The following is a 17540-nucleotide window of genomic DNA, read 5'->3' as shown; positions in this document are numbered from 1 at the left end:
CCTTGTTTTGCAAATACACATCAGGTCAGACATGGTTGCAACTCAAATCGTGGAGGACAATATTAGACAAAGATGCTCTGTTTCCACAAAGCCTAATAATTAATAAAATATGGCCATTTAAGTTTTGTGCAAATCAATGACAATGCAACTAATTTTGTAATTTTATTCTCCCCAATCTCGTACAGCAACAAAGTAATGAAAGCATGTGCAGTTCTACAACAATATTTATTGTCCACCAAAAAAAATAAAAATTTGCTGGACACTTAGAGACTAGTATGTTTGACATGGGTTGATTAATACAGTAAATACACTATTTTATCAGAAATTCCTATGGAGATGAAAAACAAGTGTTTTATTGTACATGTATAATCTAAGAAATTTCATATGCTGAAAGATACAGGAGAAAAAAGAAAGTTGTGACATGTATTAGGAACAAATTTCAAATTTGCATATTAAAGAACAACAGTTATGTAGTGTAAAATACTTTATTTTAGCTGGAATTCATTTTCGCTGAAAAGACTTTCGGTGTTTTGTATGGAATTCATTTGCACTATTTTTGACGAGTTGGATGTAAAATATAGGAAAAACGATACATTTGCTGGATTTTATTTTCACTGAATCATTCTTGCAGGAAAAATTGCAAAAAATTAATTCTAAGCGACAAAGTATTTTATACATTATATTGCTTACATTATATGCATTGCATGGGACAACTAAATTGAAACTGTACAATACACAGTATTGTTCGAAAAAAAAAAATCACTTGTTTTTATTTTAGGAAATAATGCTTAATAAGCTCAATGAAACATCCACAATGGTACTCAAGACGTTATCAACCAAATATCATTAAAATCAGATTGGTGGAATGAATGAAACGGGAACTTTTGTGCTTTGCACACACAAGTGAAAAAAAATAAATATTTTAAGTCTTACAATAATGGTACAATAAATAGGAAAAAAAAGGTGATATTTAATATCTATAAACAAACTCACAAAGGTTATATAAAGACCTATTTTTTAAAATCAGATATTTAAAATTTTGCTGATTTGGATGGATTTTTTTTGCATAGAATATAAACAAGGGATAGTAAACTTGTTGAATCAGATCTTGTCTTTTCATGTGCTGGGGATAAGCTCCAAACTATACTCCTAAAATCCAGTATTGAAATTATTTGTACAACACCCTCATAGATTTACTCATTCCACCATAGAGGGCAGTCATCTTCACAGCTGCATAATATTGCAGTTAATTTGCATTTATGGTTTAGTGGAATGACTCACTGGAACAAGAGACCAAGACAAGCTACACCTATTCAGAGTTGATAACACCAGTATTTAGGATAGTGTTACACTGTATGACTAAGTTTTAAACAATTAACCAACCACAACTGCATACACATAATTCATAAATTTGTAAAAGAAAATGAAATACATAATCTGGTGAACATCTCACAGTATTACTAAAAGCTGTAAACTAATTTTTCCTGCAGTATTTACGCCTTACTATAGAAAAAATTTCACAAAAGTTGATGTCACTTCATGCTCAAGAGAACCACAATGACATTTTGTCAAGCTTACTATAAACTTTTGTAATTTCCCAAACTCAAAATTATCATGAGATTAAAGCAAAATGAATATGAATATACTGGCATGCAATCTTTGCTGAATTTCACTCAGTATAGTCAGAGTAGTTAATTGACAGTTGATTGGTTGAATAAAAAACAAGTGTCAACATAAACACTAAAGGCCAACGAATATAGAGAATTTTGTTCTTCTAGGCTGGAGTGGTGTATAGAATGGAACTGGCTAATATAATGCATACTATATTTACGATGTATGTCCACCACTATGTCAGTAAAACACTTTTGTTGTGTATGCAGTTGTGATTTCTGGTCACGAAGCAAACTTGTAAAATAACTGCAACAATGCTGATGCAGCTCTGTCCTTCATAATTACACGCATAACTTGAAGAACGGTGCCCTGTAATGAAAATATAAAATAATTTAAGGGAGTTACTGAAAAACAGTAGTTTTTTGAATAACTGTGGCAAACTTAATTTGTTCAAGGTACATGTATGGGCACATTGTTACACATGAATGTTATCTGCTCTATTTGAAAAACAACTTTTTGCAAGAGAAGGCATTCTTGTATTTCAAACTGTTTTAATATATAGCGACTGGACCGTGTTAGCGCCCATGCCCGGTGAAGCGACCACCCCCTACTATTGCGTGATTTTTATATTCAGGGCCACATTCGACAAAGCGACAACCCCTTCAAAATGCCACTAATTTAAAAAATGGTCTTTGATCATTGCTTAATGAATACTGGTAATCATTTATAAAAAGATACAGCGTGGATATCAACTGCAGTGAATATGTTGTGAATGCTTAGACTACAATAACCGTGCATAAACAGGAATATTTCATGCCATATTCAGTTTACCTATCAAAAATTGCTAGTTACCAGTTTTTTGAAAAAACTATGCCGTTTATTCACCGAAATCAATCAAACAAATGGTACTTCAACATTCACTTCCGCATTGCATTACCAGAAAGTCTTCGAGAGTTTCCGAAACATTGTGTTGATACAACACAGCATTCTGATTGATTAATAACAGACTTGACCAATTAGGTCAAAGGGCGTTGTTGCAGGTCAAATCATGCAATAATACATGATGGCAGAAAGTGCTTTTCATCATGAGTTTGCGTACAATCTAAAACATTCAATAATGAAGATAATGATGAAGATTTTGACTTTGACTGTATTCCAACTGACTAATATTTTTAACCTTGTAAATTCGGGTGGTACGTAATTAATATCGTAATAAAATGTGCATATTTTTTGTGACCATTTCTGTTTCATTATTGTAAAACACAATGACGACGCAACTAATTTTGTAATTTTATTTTCCCTCAAAGACGAAATATCCCCCTCAATCTGTCACATGGTGAATAAAAATTGTCATTTGCACTCTTTTCCGAGAGGGGTGCTTGGGTAAGTGGGTGCTAACGTGGTCCAGTACGGTAGTAATACCAGAATAACCAAGTCCTAGCAAAAACCAACTAGTTTTGGAATGGCGGGTAATGCATTATTCAATCACCTGGGTCAATTTTTTTGCTTTCCAATTTTTTATTTCTCTTAGAAATTCAATTGAGGTGAAGCCAGAAAATAATATGTTTCTGTTTAGTTTGAGTTTAGGTAGAACAAAAAAAATAAAATAAAATGCAGTTCCATTATTTAAACAAACAGAATTACAAACCAATAGATAAGAAGTCACCTTATTCAAAATGTTATGATACAAGAACAGAAGAATTTAAAATACATGCAACTTTTTAGTAATCTTACTTACATAATACAAATAACTTCTCTTCCGGGTGTACATTTTCCAGATGACCCTGGTTTTCAATTTTCCTGCATCATCCGCCTTCTCCTCACATTTGATCTCGTATCTGGGCATGATCATATCAAGATCAGTTTCATAGCCAATGATGTGTTTTCTTGGTTTGTACTTGGTGATTTCTAAGGTGACTTTAGTGACACCAATGACTGGCAGACTAAGGTATTCATAGTAGAGTTTTCCCACTCCTAGTTTGGAATTATCAATGGGATCTTCAACTGTAACACCTGGAAACCACTGAAAGAGATTACAGCACACATGATCAAAGATTTACTAGGTGCTTCATTTTTCACATGCATCAATTGTTTGGAGGGAATTATCATGAGGTTATTATTGAGGTATTCTCGTAATAACCTTATTATTATACATCTTTTCCTTTCAAGGATACTCCATGGGAATGCCGAAATCCAAAATGTTTAGAACAGAATCAGCAAACTTCTTTGTGCTGAATCCGGTCAAACTCTGGTGGCAGCCATGTTTGTTTTTATCATTAGAGGACGCTTACGCACGTAAACATTCCATATTTGGAATTCGCATTTCCTAATATGGTAGGATGAAAATACTCGATAAAGTATTGCAAAATTACGGCATGCTATAACTTATGGCTTTACGGTGACAGATGTATAAAAATGTAATAATGAATATGTACTTATATGGTGGAAACATTTTGATTCACAATGTGGAAATGTGATAATAATGACAATGTACATCAAACAAGCTTTTATTCAAAATCTCAAGAATAGAAAATTATGTAAAGTTATGAGTATCCATTACTGATGATTCCATGGTCTTTCGAAAGAGTGTATTGTGACATCTGAAACTTGTGCCCAAAATGATCACCAGTAGTGTAGTGGTTGTTATATCACACTCCTGATCTGTCAAATGCTACGTTGGCAGACTAAAATTTCAACCTGTTCAGTGATCAAATGCGTACATGTATGACAAACATGGTCGTTCATCTAGTATATAATAGTAAAATATACATTTTTCTTTTGACTGTGCATACAACAATGGCATATTTATTTCAACTAACATTTCATTTGCGCTGCTAAATATGTTAGAGACAACTTCAAAAGTTCAATGTAGGATAAAAAACTTAATTCCTTTAGCCCCCCCCCCCCCACTGAAACTTAATTGATAAATATTTATCATGGTGTCAGACAACATTCACCATTAAATACAAATTGATAATCGGACAGTAGTATGGCATAGCAGTTGGTTGTAATAATGAAGCGGAATATACGCATGCTCAAACTACTTTTCTGGGTTATACGACCCGGTTGAAATGAGCTGTAATATTTTGCAACACAACGGCTATATATATTTGCAGTTTTTACTACTCAATCACTCAAACGCCGATGAGACAAAATCGGAATGCAGTCGCATTGGAAGGGAAATTATTGTAAATCCAGGCAGGTTTCATTCAACTATAGACTACCTCATTCATAGAGTGCCTAAACGGTACAAGAGGTCGCCAAGCACGACCATATAACATACTTTGCGACATTGCTACAGGTGAGTTTCGATTAAGGTGACCAGTATAGAATTCACAGAGTGCTTGATTGTTCCGCGGTGTTTAAAAACAGCATCTCGTTGCTGATTTTCTGTAATTTCCAGTGTATTTTATTTTTATTTTTAATTATTATTATTTATCTTTATTTCAGACTGTCAATCATTTGAAAGTCCATATAAAACTAGTATGAAAAATAAATAAATATATGAACAAAAAATATATGTATATAGGTGAGTGTGCATATGGCAACATTAATAGTACAAAATATTATTCCAATGCTGGAAACAAGACAGACTTCCAACAGACATCAGTTACATAAACTCACCATAATTAACTGAGCATTTTACGTTTGTGTATTTCGACACTGAAAAGTTTGTTATTCTTGACAGCAACAGCGGTAGTGTTTATCCACTGCATCGCAATGCTATCAGCACAGTGATCATTACAGTGAAATGAAAAATGTTTACTTTAGTGTTAAAATGCCTTTGGAGAAAAAAAACAGTTTTTTAGTTTCGCCCACAATGCAAAATAGTTTGAAATCTATGCACCAAGAGAAAAAAAAAATTGTGGCCCACATGAAAATAAATAAAAAATCTAATTATTTAACAGTCTATCACTGGAAGCTGCCAGGCTAGAAGTTGTTGCGAGATAAGGGTGAAAATGTTTACTTATCATTTACAACTGTAAGTTTTTTTATTCCGCTTGCATGCAGGAAACGTTTACATCTTGTCTGTTTTTGTTTTTTTTAAAGTTTTCGTGGCTAGTTGATAGCGCTTGAGGTACGTAAAAAACAGGGTCCAGGACAGGAAGTCACACACCACCACACCGTAACTGAGGCCAGCAACTTATTAGCATATAATATCAACAGTGACTTTAAACTTTAAATCACATTCGCTTGTCCCTTTTACCTATATTTAAAAATATTTTTTTTTTGAGTATATTCCAGCATTGACAAGGCTTTGAAATTTTAACACTATCTAGACGAGACTGTCTCAAAAATTCACTCTGAGTGCCCACAAACCTGCATCTATACCTTAAGTCAACAATGATTGTTATGTTGTAAAACACAAACATGTCAGATGAGTGCACGGCAAAATATGATATAGCCAGAAATGCTTGTCAAGAGTTTCCCTGACACGTTTTTTTCTTAGACTGGCCCAACCATGGAAATTTTATAATTCTTTTTTTTCTCTCAAATCTCAGTCCGACATTAAATTAACACAACAGGTCTATTGTACGACACATTTTTTGCTATTAATTATTTACAATATGCAGTGAGTGGAACGAAAGAGGAAAGTAGGTCTGCGTTTGCACAAAAATCCAGGGTATTAAGGTCACAGGGTCAGGGTTATAGTTGTGTAGAGCAGGTCAGATCAAAAGCTATCGTCTCATTGGTTGGCAGCTTACAATTCATACTACTCATTAGCATAATCACCATCACAAAAACCTGGTGACAACTATAGAGGGCGTGGCACAACAAACCCGTCATGAAAATTTCATGTCTATGGGAAATATTATAAAAATTTGTTCATAAAAGAAATTATTAAACAAGCAGCCTATCGGCTGAGATAGCTCCGCTGTTAGCAATGCACATTTCAATTAAAGAACTGAAGACATCATTAGAAAATGAACAATATGTATAGTATCAAAGCAATCGGACTTACAGTTTTTAACAAGAAGTCGAAAATATTACTTTCTACCAAAAATGACCAAAATATTCACCAAAATTAGAGAATTGAAGATATCATCACGAAATGAACAAATCTAAGAAAGGTCTATATGTAGTATCTAAATATGTAATATCAAAGCAATTGAACTATTGGTTTTTAACAAGAAGTCGAAAATATCACTTTTTACCAAAAATTACAAAAATATTCACCAAAATTATAGAATCGAAGATATCATCACGAAATGAACAAATCTGAGAAAGGTCTATATGTAGTATCTAAATATGTAATATCAAAGCAATTGAACTATTGGTTTTTAACAAGAAGTCGAAAATATCACTTTTTACCAAAAATTACAAAAATATTCACCAAAATTAGAGAATTGAAGACATCATCACAAAATGAACAAATCTGAGAGAGGTGCACATGTAGTACCTATATATGTAATATCAAAGCAATCGGACGTGTGGTTTTTAACAAGAAGTCGAAAATATCACTTTTTACCAAAAATTACAAAAATATTCACCAAAATTAGAGAATTGAAGATATCATTACAAAATGAATAAATCGGAGAGAGGTTCACATGTAGTACCTATATATGTAGTATCAAAGCAATTGGACTTGCGGTTTTTAACAAGAAGTTGAAAATATCACTTTTTACCAAAAATGATAAAAATATTCACCAAAATTAGAGAATTGAAGATATCAACATGAAATGAACAAACCTAAGAGAGGTCTACCCAAGGTACATATACACCAAGTATCAAAGCATTCAGGCTTGTAGTTTTCAAGAAGAAGTCGAAAAAGTAAAACATTGACACGGACGACGACGGACGACGGACAATCACTCATATGAAAAGCTCCGCTCGACAAAGTCGACAGCGGAGCTAAAAAAAAGGAAAAAATTGCCATGACTGAGCCAGTCGAATTTTATGTCTGCACAAACAGTTTGCAGAAATGACAGAAAAGAGTTCTAACTTACCTCTGTCATTTTTTCAATATTAGCAACATAATCAAACACTTCAGATTTGGTTCTAGGAATGGTAACATGTCTCTCCACCACTAATGGATCCTCGTCAACTTCCAGCTGTGCAAGTGTTGCTATGGCAACTGCTATTATCACTAAGGCAAGCTTTCCATACGCCATTCCACATACAAGTCGATAAGTTCAAGCAATGCAACTCAGACGTTATTATAATTCATATCAACTAATTACCTGCATGAGATAATAGTAGAAAATTGATGGCTATATAGGGACTGTGCACATACATGTATAACACATAATGGTTCATTGGTTATCTTACAGAACTGGGATTTTATTGCATTAATTTTTAGTTTATTTTCTTGTTTGAATTGATTACTGTAAAATGACTAATTTTCACTTGGTTTAAATTTCCCTGATTTACCATTTCAGGCATATTCAGTGGGTTTTAAATTCACGGTTTTAGCATTTAGATAATGTGTTCAATGCTAAATTTTACACATTCACTGGGTTTTAATTTACTGCATTTTCCAGTCCATAATCCAGTCAATAATTAATCCTTTCACAATAATAAGACAACTTGAAACAATGGACAGATTACTGTAAAAGGATTAATTATTCACTGAGTTTTAATTTTGCTTATTTCGCTAACTGGAAAATGCACTAAATTAAACCCAGTAAATATTTAAAGTTTAGCATAGAACACAATATCTAAATGATAAAACCATGAATTTAAAACCCACTGAATATGCCTGAAATGGTAAATCAGCGAAATTTAAACCCAGTGAAAATTAGTCATTTTACAGTACTTGAAGATTACCGAAAATAATAGTATCCCATGATTCCATTGTGCAATCCCTGGGATGAAGGAACCCCAGTTTAAACTTGACTTACAATACTACTAATACAACTGGTGAAGGGAATCGATTACGTGATGGTTGAAGTCTGGTAACACTTGTAGAAGCACGTAAATTATACAATTTCCACGGGGTATTCCTATCCTATTCCTGAGAGGATTGCAAAAAGAACGCCATGACGACGTGTGTTGCGCTCGGCGTAGCTCATTACCGGTATTATTCCTACAGACAAATTCGTGTAATGAGTTGTACGATAGTTGTGTTCTATACGCCATTAAAATTAATGTTATGAGTAATGACGATCGTTAGACTTACAAATTGTTCTGCATCACATGAGTACAAGAGGAAGAATCCTTCTTCAACTGCTTGCTGGCTTTGTCTTCGATATGCTCTTATTCAAATACCGGAAGTTGTCTGCCATCTAGCGACAGAACTTGGTGAGTCACCAAGCAAGCTCGACTCGACGTAATTATATTCGTTTGTGCCATTGGTTTTAGAGTTAAAAAACAACAATGACTTCCGAATGAAATTCACCTGAATTTTCTAGATGTCAACTTCAGACTATTAAAGGAATGAGGACAATACTTGAATATACCGGTAGTCTCAAATTCAACGTTATTCTATGTTCAAAGCTCCCCCAACCGGTGGTCCGATTAACTCAAACCAGGGAGCTCTAATATCAACACAGCTCCCTGTTCAAACTAAAATAGACGACTTTCCCAGTCCCGCTTCTTCTGGGAAAATGATCTATGATTACTAAGTTGAATATTGAAAATCTTTTCTAAACCACCATAACTTTTGTTATAAATGCCCCATTTTCTTCACTTTGGGTATATACAATGTATTTTTTGTGTGCATGACATTCTTTAATAATAATAACTTTATTACACAACTTAACCATCTGTGGGTTTAGTAAGGTAAGATGAATACAAAAGACAAATAAAATAAGACACACTAAAATTAAAATACACTGAAATTCAACATAGAAAGAAATATAAATTAGAAAATCTCTGAAAAAATGATTAAACAGCAGCAAGGTTCTCCCAGACCACAGTTACATATTTATCTTTTAGAAAATTGTATTTTTTAAATAATATGACAAAGCCATATTATTTCCCATTATTTTCACAAAGCTTTCCATTCTGGACAAGTCATTAATTTTTATTTTAAAATACTCCAAGACATGTTTTCTCTCTACTTCATAGAATGGAATTCAACCAATGGAAATTATTTCTAAGGATGCAATAAATTCATTATTATTATTATTATTATTATTAGAAATTGCAATCTAAGATGAAATGCATTTCATCTTCAATTTGATCTGAATTGCATTTTTTGCACGTTCTTTCATTTTCTGGGGGTTTTGGTTTACTCTTCCTTCCCAATTCAATTTCAAGGTTGTGGTCACTGAGCCTAAACTTTGCTAAAACTCTACGTTGGCTGAAGTTTTTCATTTCATTTAGATAGTTTTCTAATTCAATTTTTTGTTTAAACACACTATATGTTCTAAGTTTGTTCCCCTCTTTTTTATTTAATTGTTTTCTCCATGATTGAATAAATTCATTTGATAGCTTTGTTTTTACAACATTGGTTAGTTGATTAATATTGTTGATCTTGTTAGTTTCTTTTATTTTAGACAAGTTTTTTTCTCAAAAAATTGTTTTTATTTGAGTAATCCAGGTAGAATTATTTTGTATTTCCTTTAATGCACATTTTAATATGTGATTTTCAGGAAGCAAATTTATTCTGTACCAGTATTTAACCTTTGAAACCATTGCATTTATTCTTACTGGTAATCTACCTAGTTCACCCCTTATACCAACTGATGGTGTAAATTTACTAACACCAAGAATAAAACGATAATAATTATTACAAACTTGCTCGAGGTTATTTGTGTCATTTGTTAGTTCACCTGCCCAAATTTCTGACCCATACATTAGAATGGGTGTAACCAACTGATCAAATAATTTTAAACACAATGAAGTTGAAATCATTGTATGACTAAGTATAGTTTGTCTAATGGCAAATAATGTCTTCGTTGCTTTATTTTTTAGCATACATAGCAGTGCATTGAGAATGCCTTCAGTCACGTTATAATTCAAGAAATACATGACACAGAGTGGCATATGTGAGTCACTTGTACATGATTTGGGAATAATAGGATGTTTAAAGTGATCTAATCAGTATGCATAGAAGCAGAGGTACATATTACTTGGGGTTTGCAACAACGGTGACATGATACCAAGATCCCATCACAATCTCGCTCTCACATAAGCGTTCCAACTCAGAAAAATGCGAATGCGCATGCCCGAGGTAACTAGGATACTGGGATGTCCAGGTGGATCGAAATAGCTGCCCACGATATGGCGGATTACGAGAACTATATTTTCTGTACATTTTCGATGTATTACATTTTTCACTATAATAGTGACAAGAAAAGTTTTATTTTTTCATTACAAACCTTGAACATTGATATATGTCATGTCAGAAGGTCGTAGCCTCAGTCTCGCTATCTACGAGAAGAGACTTGAATGGGATCTTGACATGATGTCACAATACAGTACTATGCGAGTTGAAAACCCCAAGTAATGTACATCTGATAGAAGTTATCACAAGCAAACCATTGTGAAGACGACTTAGGGTTCGATTCACGCTTCACGTACCATTGACACACGTATAACTCACAATCTCAATTTTCATTACAGCCAATATAACACTATGTTTTTATAGTTTCACTGTCATATCTGCGTATTAACCGTAACAAATTTCACTGTTTCGGAAGTTATGTGGACTAAAAACCCACCAGAACAAGTATTAAACAGTTATAGAAACACACAGGAAATGCATGAACATGATAAAAAAAAAATCTCAAATTGTCCCCAACCAGTGCTAGGGTGACGATATTTTGTTATTTCTAAATAGTTGATGCATCAAGGATTTATCATGCACACCTTGCTACTATTTTAACCTCGGTGTTTTTAAGACAATTACCAAGTCAATCCTTGTTTTTTCCGCACAAAAATATTTCACATTTGCGTGAATTATATGTATTTCACTAGGAGTATGAATTAATCAAAACTGAATAGTACGTGAATAGTGAGTGAATAGTACGGGATTAGTACGCGTGTACTACGGGAATAGTACGTGAATAGTACGGGAATAGTACGCGAGTAATACGGGAATAGTACGTGAATAGTACGGGAATAGTACGCGAGTACTACGGGATTAGTACGTGAATAGTACGGGAATAGTACGGGAATAGTACGGGAATAGTACGGGAATAGTACGCGAGTACTACGGGAATAGTACGTGAATAGTACGGGAATAGTACGCGAGTACTACGGGATTAGTACGTGAATAGTACGGGAATAGTACGCGAGCACTACGTGAATAGTACGGGAATAGTACGCGAGTACTACGGGATTAGTACGGGAATAGTACGGGAATAGTACGCGAGTACTACGGGAATAGTACGTGAATAGTAAGTGAATAGTACGGGATCAGTACGATTGTACTACGGAATTAGTACGTGAATAGTAAGTGAATAGTACGGGATCAGTACGCGTGTACTACGGGATTAGTACGCGAATAGTAAGTGAATAGTACCTGAATAGTAAGTGAATACTAGTAGTGCGGAATTAATACGCGAATAGTAAGTGAATAGTACCGGAATAGTAAGTGAATAGTACCTGAATAGTAAGTGAATAGTACCTGAATAGTAAGTGAATACTAGTAGTACGGAATTAGTACGCGAATAGTAAGTGAATAGTACGTGAATAGTACGTGAATAGTAAGTGAATAGTACGTGAATAGTAAGTGAATAGTACGTGAATAGTACGTGAATAGTAAGTGAATAGTACGTGAATAGTTAGTGAATAGTACCTGAATAGTAAGTGAATAGTACCTGAATAGTAAGTGAATAGTACCTGAATAGTAAGTGAATACTAGTAGTACGGAATTAGTACGCGAATAGTAAGTGAATAGTACCTGAATAGTATGTGAATAGTATGTGAATAGTATGTGAATAGTACGTGAATAGTAGGTGAATAGTACCGGAATAGTATGTGAATAGTATGTGAATAGTACGTGAATAGTAAGTGAATAGTAAGTGAATAGTACCGGAATAGTAAGTGAATAGTACCTGAATAGTAAGTGAATAGTACATGAATAGTAAGTGAATACTAGTAGTACGGAATTAGTACGCGAATAGTAAGTGAATAGTACGTGAATAGTACGTGAATAGTAAGTGAATAGTACGTGAATAGTAAGTGAATAGTACGTGAATAGTACGTGAATAGTAAGTGAATAGTACGTGAATAGTTAGTGAATAGTACCTGAATAGTAAGTGAATAGTACCTGAATAGTAAGTGAATAGTACCTGAATAGTAAGTGAATACTAGTAGTACGGAATTAGTACGCGAATAGTAAGTGAATAGTACCTGAATAGTATGTGAATAGTATGTGAATAGTACGTGAATAGTAAGTGAATAGTACCGGAATAGTATGTGAATAGTATGTGAATAGTACGTGAATAGTAAGTGAATAGTAAGTGAATAGTACCGGAATAGTAAGTGAATAGTACCTGAATAGTAAGTGAATAGTACCTGAATAGTAAGTGAATACTAGTAGTACGGAATTAGTACGCGAATAGTAAGTGAATAGTACCTGAATAGTATGTGAATAGTATGTGAATAGTACGTGAATAGTAAGTGAATAGTACCGGAATAGTATGTGAATAGTATGTGAATAGTACGTGAATAGTAAGTGAATAGTAAGTGAATAGTACCGGAATAGTAAGTGAATAGTACCTGAATAGTAAGTGAATAGTACCTGAATAGTAAGTGAATACTAGTAGTACGGAATTAGTACGCGAATAGTAAGTGAATAGTACCTGAATAGTATGTGAATAGTATGTGAATAGTACGTGAATAGTAAGTGAATAGTAAGTGAATAGTACCGGAATAGTATGCGAATAGTACGTGAATAGTAAGTGAATAGTAAGTGAATAGTACGTGAATAGTACGTGAATAGTACGTGAATAGTACGTGAATAGTACGTGATGAGTAAGTGAATAATACGTGAATAGTAAGTGAATAGTGCCTGAATAGTAAGTGAATACTAGTAGTACGGAATTAGTACGCGAATAGTAAGTGAATAGTACCTGAATAGTAAGTGAATACTAGTAGTACGGAATTAGTACGCGAATAGTAAGTGAATAGTACGTGAATAGTACGTGAATAGTAAGTGAATAGTACGTGAATAGTATGTGAATAGTTCCTAGACAGTACGGGATTAGTACGGGAATCGTAAGTGAATAGTACCTGAATAGTAAGTGAATAGTACCTGAATAGTAAGTGAATAGTAGCTGAATAGTAAGTGAATAGTACCTGAATAGTAAGTGAATACTAGTATAGTACGGAATTAGTACGCGAATAGTAAGTGAATAGTACCGGAATAGTAAGTGAATAGTACCTGAATAGTAAGTGAATAGTACCTGAATAGTATGTGAATAGTACCTAGATAGTACGGGATTAGTACGCGAATAGTAAGTGAATAGTACGTGAATAGTACGTGAATAGTAAGTGAATAGTAAGTGAATAGTACGTGAATAGTAAGTGAATAGTAAGTGAATAGTAAGTGAATAGTACGTGAATAGTACGTGAATAGTAAGTGAATCGTACGTGAATAGTACGTGAATAATAAGTGAATAGTACCGGAATAGTACGTGAACAGTACGTGAATAGTACCGGAATAGTACCGGAATAGTGCGCGAATAGTAAGTGAATAGTACCGGAATAGTACGCGAATAGTAAGTGAATAGTACCGGAATAGTACGCGAATAGTAAGTGAATAGTAAGTGAATAGTACCTGAATAGTAAGTGAATACTAGTATAGTACGAAATTAGTACGCGAATAGTACGTGAATAGTACGTGAATAGTAAGTGAATAGTACCGGAATAGTATGTGAATAGTACCTAGACAGTACGGGATTAGTACGGGAATCGTAAGTGAATAGTACCTGAATAGTAAGTGAATAGTACCTGAATAGTAAGTGAATAGTACCTGAATAGTAAGTGAATACTAGTAGTACGGAATTAGTACGCGAATAGTAAGTGAATAGTACCGGAATAGTAAGTGAATAGTACCTGAATAGTAAGTGAATAGTACCTGAATAGTATGTGAATAGTACCTAGATAGTACGGGATTAGTACGCGAATAGTAAGTGAATAGTACGTGAATAGTACGTGAATAGTAAGTGAATAGTAAGTGAATAGTACGTGAATAGTAAGTGAATAGTAAGTGAATAGTACGTGAATAGTACGTGAATAGTAAGTGAATCGCACGTGAATAGTACGTGAATAATAAGTGAATAGTACCGGAATAGTACGTGAATATTACGTGAATGGTACATGAATAGTACGTGAATAGTACGTGAATAGTACGTGAATAGTAAGTGAATAGTACCTGAATAGTAAGTGAATACTAGTATAGTACGAAATTAGTACGCGAATAGTACGTGAATAGTACGTGAATGGTACGTGAATAGTAAGTGAATAGTACCGGAATAGTATGTGAATAGTACCTAGACAGTACGGGATTAGTACGGGAATCGTAAGTGAATAGTACCTGAATAGTAAGTGAATAGTACCTGAATAGTAAGTGAATAGTACCTGAATAGTAAGTGAATAGTACCTGAATAGTAAGTGAATACTAGTAGTACGGAATTAGTACGCGAATAGTAAGTGAATAGTACCGGAATAGTAAGTGAATAGTACCTGAATAGTAAGTGAATAGTACCTGAATAGTATGTGAATAGTACCTAGATAGTACGGGATTAGTACGCGAATAGTAAGTGAATAGTACGTGAATAGTACGTGAATAGTAAGTGAATAGTAAGTGAATAGTACGTGAATAGTAAGTGAATAGTAAGTGAATAGTATGTGAATAGTACCTGAATAGTAAGTGAATAGTACCTGAATAGTAAGTGAATACTAGTAGTACGGAATTAGTACGCGAATAGTAAGTGAATAGTACGTGAATAGTACGTGAATAGTAAGTGAATAGTACGTGAATAGTAAGTGAATAGTACGTGAATAGTACGTGAATAGTAAGTGAATAGTACGTGAATAGTTAGTGAATAGTACCTGAATAGTAAGTGAATAGTACCTGAATAGTAAGTGAATAGTACCTGAATAGTAAGTGAATACTAGTAGTACGGAATTAGTACGCGAATAGTAAGTGAATAGTACCTGAATAGTATGTGAATAGTATGTGAATAGTACGTGAATAGTAAGTGAATAGTACCGGAATAGTATGTGAATAGTATGTGAATAGTACGTGAATAGTAAGTGAATAGTAAGTGAATAGTACCGGAATAGTAAGTGAATAGTACCTGAATAGTAAGTGAATAGTACCTGAATAGTAAGTGAATACTAGTAGTACGGAATTAGTACGCGAATAGTAAGTGAATAGTACGTGAATAGTACGTGAATAGTAAGTGAATAGTACGTGAATAGTAAGTGAATAGTACGTGAATAGTACGTGAATAGTAAGTGAATAGTACGTGAATAGTTAGTGAATAGTACCTGAATAGTAAGTGAATAGTACCTGAATAGTAAGTGAATAGTACCTGAATAGTAAGTGAATACTAGTAGTACGGAATTAGTACGCGAATAGTAAGTGAATAGTACCTGAATAGTATGTGAATAGTATGTGAATAGTACGTGAATAGTAAGTGAATAGTACCGGAATAGTATGTGAATAGTATGTGAATAGTACGTGAATAGTAAGTGAATAGTAAGTGAATAGTACCGGAATAGTAAGTGAATAGTACCTGAATAGTAAGTGAATAGTACCTGAATAGTAAGTGAATACTAGTAGTACGGAATTAGTACGCGAATAGTAAGTGAATAGTACCTGAATAGTATGTGAATAGTATGTGAATAGTACGTGAATAGTAAGTGAATAGTACCGGAATAGTATGTGAATAGTATGTGAATAGTACGTGAATAGTAAGTGAATAGTAAGTGAATAGTACCGGAATAGTAAGTGAATAGTACCTGAATAGTAAGTGAATAGTACCTGAATAGTAAGTGAATACTAGTAGTACGGAATTAGTACGCGAATAGTAAGTGAATAGTACCTGAATAGTATGTGAATAGTATGTGAATAGTACGTGAATAGTAAGTGAATAGTAAGTGAATAGTACCGGAATAGTATGTGAATAGTACGTGAATAGTAAGTGAATAGTAAGTGAATAGTACGTGAATAGTACGTGAATAGTACGTGAATAGTACGTGAATAGTACGTGATGAGTAAGTGAATAATACGTGAATAGTAAGTGAATAGTACCTGAATAGTAAGTGAATACTAGTAGTACGGAATTAGTACGCGAATAGTAAGTGAATAGTACCTGAATAGTAAGTGAATACTAGTAGTACGGAATTAGTACGCGAATAGTAAGTGAATAGTACGTGAATAGTACGTGAATAGTAAGTGAATAGTACGTGAATAGTATGTGAATAGTTCCTAGACAGTACGGGATTAGTACGGGAATCGTAAGTGAATAGTACCTGAATAGTAAGTGAATAGTACCTGAATAGTAAGTGAATAGTACCTGAATAGTAAGTGAATAGTACCTGAATAGTAAGTGAATACTAGTATAGTACGGAATTAGTACGCGAATAGTAAGTGAATAGTACCGGAATAGTAAGTGAATAGTACCTGAATAGTAAGTGAATAGTACCTGAATAGTATGTGAATAGTACCTAGATAGTACGGGATTAGTACGCGAATAGTAAGTGAATAGTACGTGAATAGTACGTGAATAGTAAGTGAATAGTACGTGAATAGTACGTGAATAGTAACTGAATAGTAAGTGAATAGTAAGTGAATAGTACGTGAATAGTACGTGAATAGTAAGTGAATCGTACGTGAATAGTACGTGAATAATAAGTGAATAGTACCGGAATAGTACGTGAACAGTACGTGAATAGTACCGGAATAGTACCGGAATAGTGCGCGAATAGTAAGTGAATAGTACCGGAATAGTACGCGAATAGTAAGTGAATAGTACCGGAATAGTACGCGAATAGTAAGTGAATAGTAAGTGAATAGTACCTGA

The 17540-nt window shown here is 33.8% G+C and overlaps 1 protein-coding gene across 1 annotated transcript; it reads right to left on the bottom strand.

Moving 5' to 3' along the window:
- Positions 1 to 1783: 1783 nt before the first annotated feature.
- LOC144362078 (uncharacterized) lies at positions 1784 to 8822 on the bottom strand. The gene is made up of 4 exons (XM_085494076.1): positions 8732 to 8822; positions 7560 to 7793; positions 3350 to 3634; positions 1784 to 1980 (listed from the first exon to the last, which is right to left on the bottom strand). Exons 2-4 carry the CDS (start codon positions 7722 to 7724, stop codon positions 1894 to 1896), a joined length of 537 nt encoding a protein of 178 aa, XP_085350202.1. The 5' UTR covers positions 7725 to 7793; positions 8732 to 8822; the 3' UTR covers positions 1784 to 1893.
- Positions 8823 to 17540: the final 8718 nt, after the last annotated feature.

The sequence above is a fragment of the Saccoglossus kowalevskii genome, chromosome 19 (genome assembly GCF_978046115.1).
Source record: "Saccoglossus kowalevskii chromosome 19, keSacKowa6.1, whole genome shotgun sequence".
Taxonomy (NCBI): domain Eukaryota; kingdom Metazoa; phylum Hemichordata; class Enteropneusta; family Harrimaniidae; genus Saccoglossus; species Saccoglossus kowalevskii.
The sequence above is the reverse complement of the archived record's forward strand: the minus strand, read 5'-3'. Positions and strand labels throughout refer to the sequence as shown.

Excerpts from the sequence above, each read along its gene's own strand:
- LOC144362078 (XM_085494076.1), bottom strand. The coding sequence starts at position 7,724 with ATGGCGTATGGAAAGCTTGCCTTAGTGATAATAGCAGTTGCCATAGCA. Across the intron at positions 3,635-7,559 it reads ATATTGAAAAAATGACAGAG|TGGTTTCCAGGTGTTACAGT; the intron begins GTAAGTTAGAAC and ends AATCTCTTTCAG. Across the intron at positions 1,981-3,349 it reads AGAGAAGTTATTTGTATTAT|GGCACCGTTCTTCAAGTTAT; the intron begins GTAAGTAAGATT and ends TTTTCATTACAG.